The sequence below is a fragment of the Aplysia californica genome, unplaced genomic scaffold (genome assembly GCF_000002075.1).
Source record: "Aplysia californica isolate F4 #8 unplaced genomic scaffold, AplCal3.0 scaffold00116, whole genome shotgun sequence".
In the NCBI taxonomy this organism is placed as follows: Eukaryota; Metazoa; Mollusca; class Gastropoda; order Aplysiida; family Aplysiidae; genus Aplysia; species Aplysia californica.
In genome coordinates, this window is record NW_004797386.1 from 883055 (window position 1) to 884637 (window position 1583).

The 1583-nt window shown below is 48.0% G+C and overlaps 1 protein-coding gene across 1 annotated transcript in view; it reads left to right on the forward strand.

Annotated features, from left to right (window-relative positions):
• LOC101848740 (sodium- and chloride-dependent GABA transporter 1) overlaps positions 1 to 1583 on the forward strand; it is a gene marked incomplete in the record, with an annotated part of 55926 nt that overhangs the window by 9511 nt on the left and 44832 nt on the right. Inside the window, 1 exon segment of the mRNA XM_035969099.1 lies at positions 276 to 1047. Within this exon segment, the coding sequence (XP_035824992.1) occupies positions 816 to 1047 (232 nt within the window).

The following is a 1583-nucleotide window of genomic DNA, read 5'->3' on the forward strand; positions in this document are numbered from 1 at the left end:
TATATAATATATCATATAATAAGTTCTCCCCTCTCCGGTATAGAATTCAGGTCTCCTGTGTGTCGACATGTCGAACCACCTAACCGCTACGCCACAGACGCCAGTAAATGTGACTTGAACACAATAATTTCTTACCGCTGTAGCGCACTCATATAATGACTTTATGCAGTTGCGAGTGCTGTCAAACACTTACAAAAAAATTACCGCTGCAATTCTTGCGAGCGCAGTAAAACACTTACAAAAAATGGCTGCTGCAATTCCTTTTTCTTCTCCAGACCCCAGTTTCCAAGGACTGACCAGCCACAGACCTCTGTGTCCGAGAACTGACCACCCACAGACCCCGTGCCCGAACATTGACCACCCACAATTCTCCATATCCCGTGTCCGCGGAGTGACCAGACACAATTCTCCACTCCCTCGCCATCTCCGGTGTAGAGGCGCGTCCTGCCAGACTCTCCCTCCCCAAACAAACCTCCTCTCCCTCAGCCGCCACCGCCTCCTCCTACCCCTTCTCCCCCTCCTTCTCCCCCTCCTTCTCCCCCTCCTCCACCTCCTTCTTCTTCTTCTCCTCCTCCTCCTCCTTCACTCCTCCCTCCTACACCCCCTCCTTTTCACGCCCTTCGAAACACCCCCGAAAAAGAGCCGACCTCAACAACAGCAGAGACTGTGGCGACGACGACAAGTTTCACAACTGCAACAACTTCAACAACTCGACGTTTCACAAAAACGACAAGGAACTCACCCCGGGAGATCCCTCGCACTCACAGTACTCACACTCACAGTACTCACACTCACAGTACTCACACTCACACAAAATGTCGGGTGAGAAACAGCCTCCCCGTGAGTACATCGAGATGGGCCCGGGCGGCGCTGCTCCCCCCTTGGAGCCACCGAGCAATGGGCGCCCCGTGGAAGTGAAGCTTGACGACACCCCGGAGAGAGAGTACTGGACGGGCAAGATCGAGTTTGTGCTGGCCTGTGTGGGCCAGTGTATCGGATTCGGCAACGTCTGGCGCTTCCCTTACCTCTGTTACAAGAACGGCGGAGGTGAGTACCATGCTGTGTGGCGATAAATCTGTGTCATGGCGCGGTGGATTCAGGCACTCTTCAAATGTTAGGCATGTGGAGTTATTGGTATCATCTGAAAGCTTAATCATTTGTCTTGCAATATATGAAAAAGAACGCCCATCTATCTTGAAGAGAAGTCGAAATATGTGTGATTGAAGGAGGTGGGAGTAGCACGGTTTTAGAGATTAACGAGAAAATGGCCTCCAAAGTTTGGTGACCTCTAAAGCTTGAGAGTCCTTGAAAACTGAAATGTTGTTACCATTAATCAACGTTTTTCAGTAAAATTCTCATGGAAATGTGTTTTTATATGGACATAAAAGGTGTTCAGACAAAAAAAAAAAAAAAATTCGATAAAAATATCCAAACTGACAAAAAAAATGCCTGTTTCTCCGATTTCTGTATCTTGATGAGTGCCTGATTTCACCACGATGCATCACGTATTTTTTTTATTTGTCTTTTCCTTCCCCCCAACCCTGTCATTCTACCTTTCATTCTATGTATTTTCTAACTTTTCT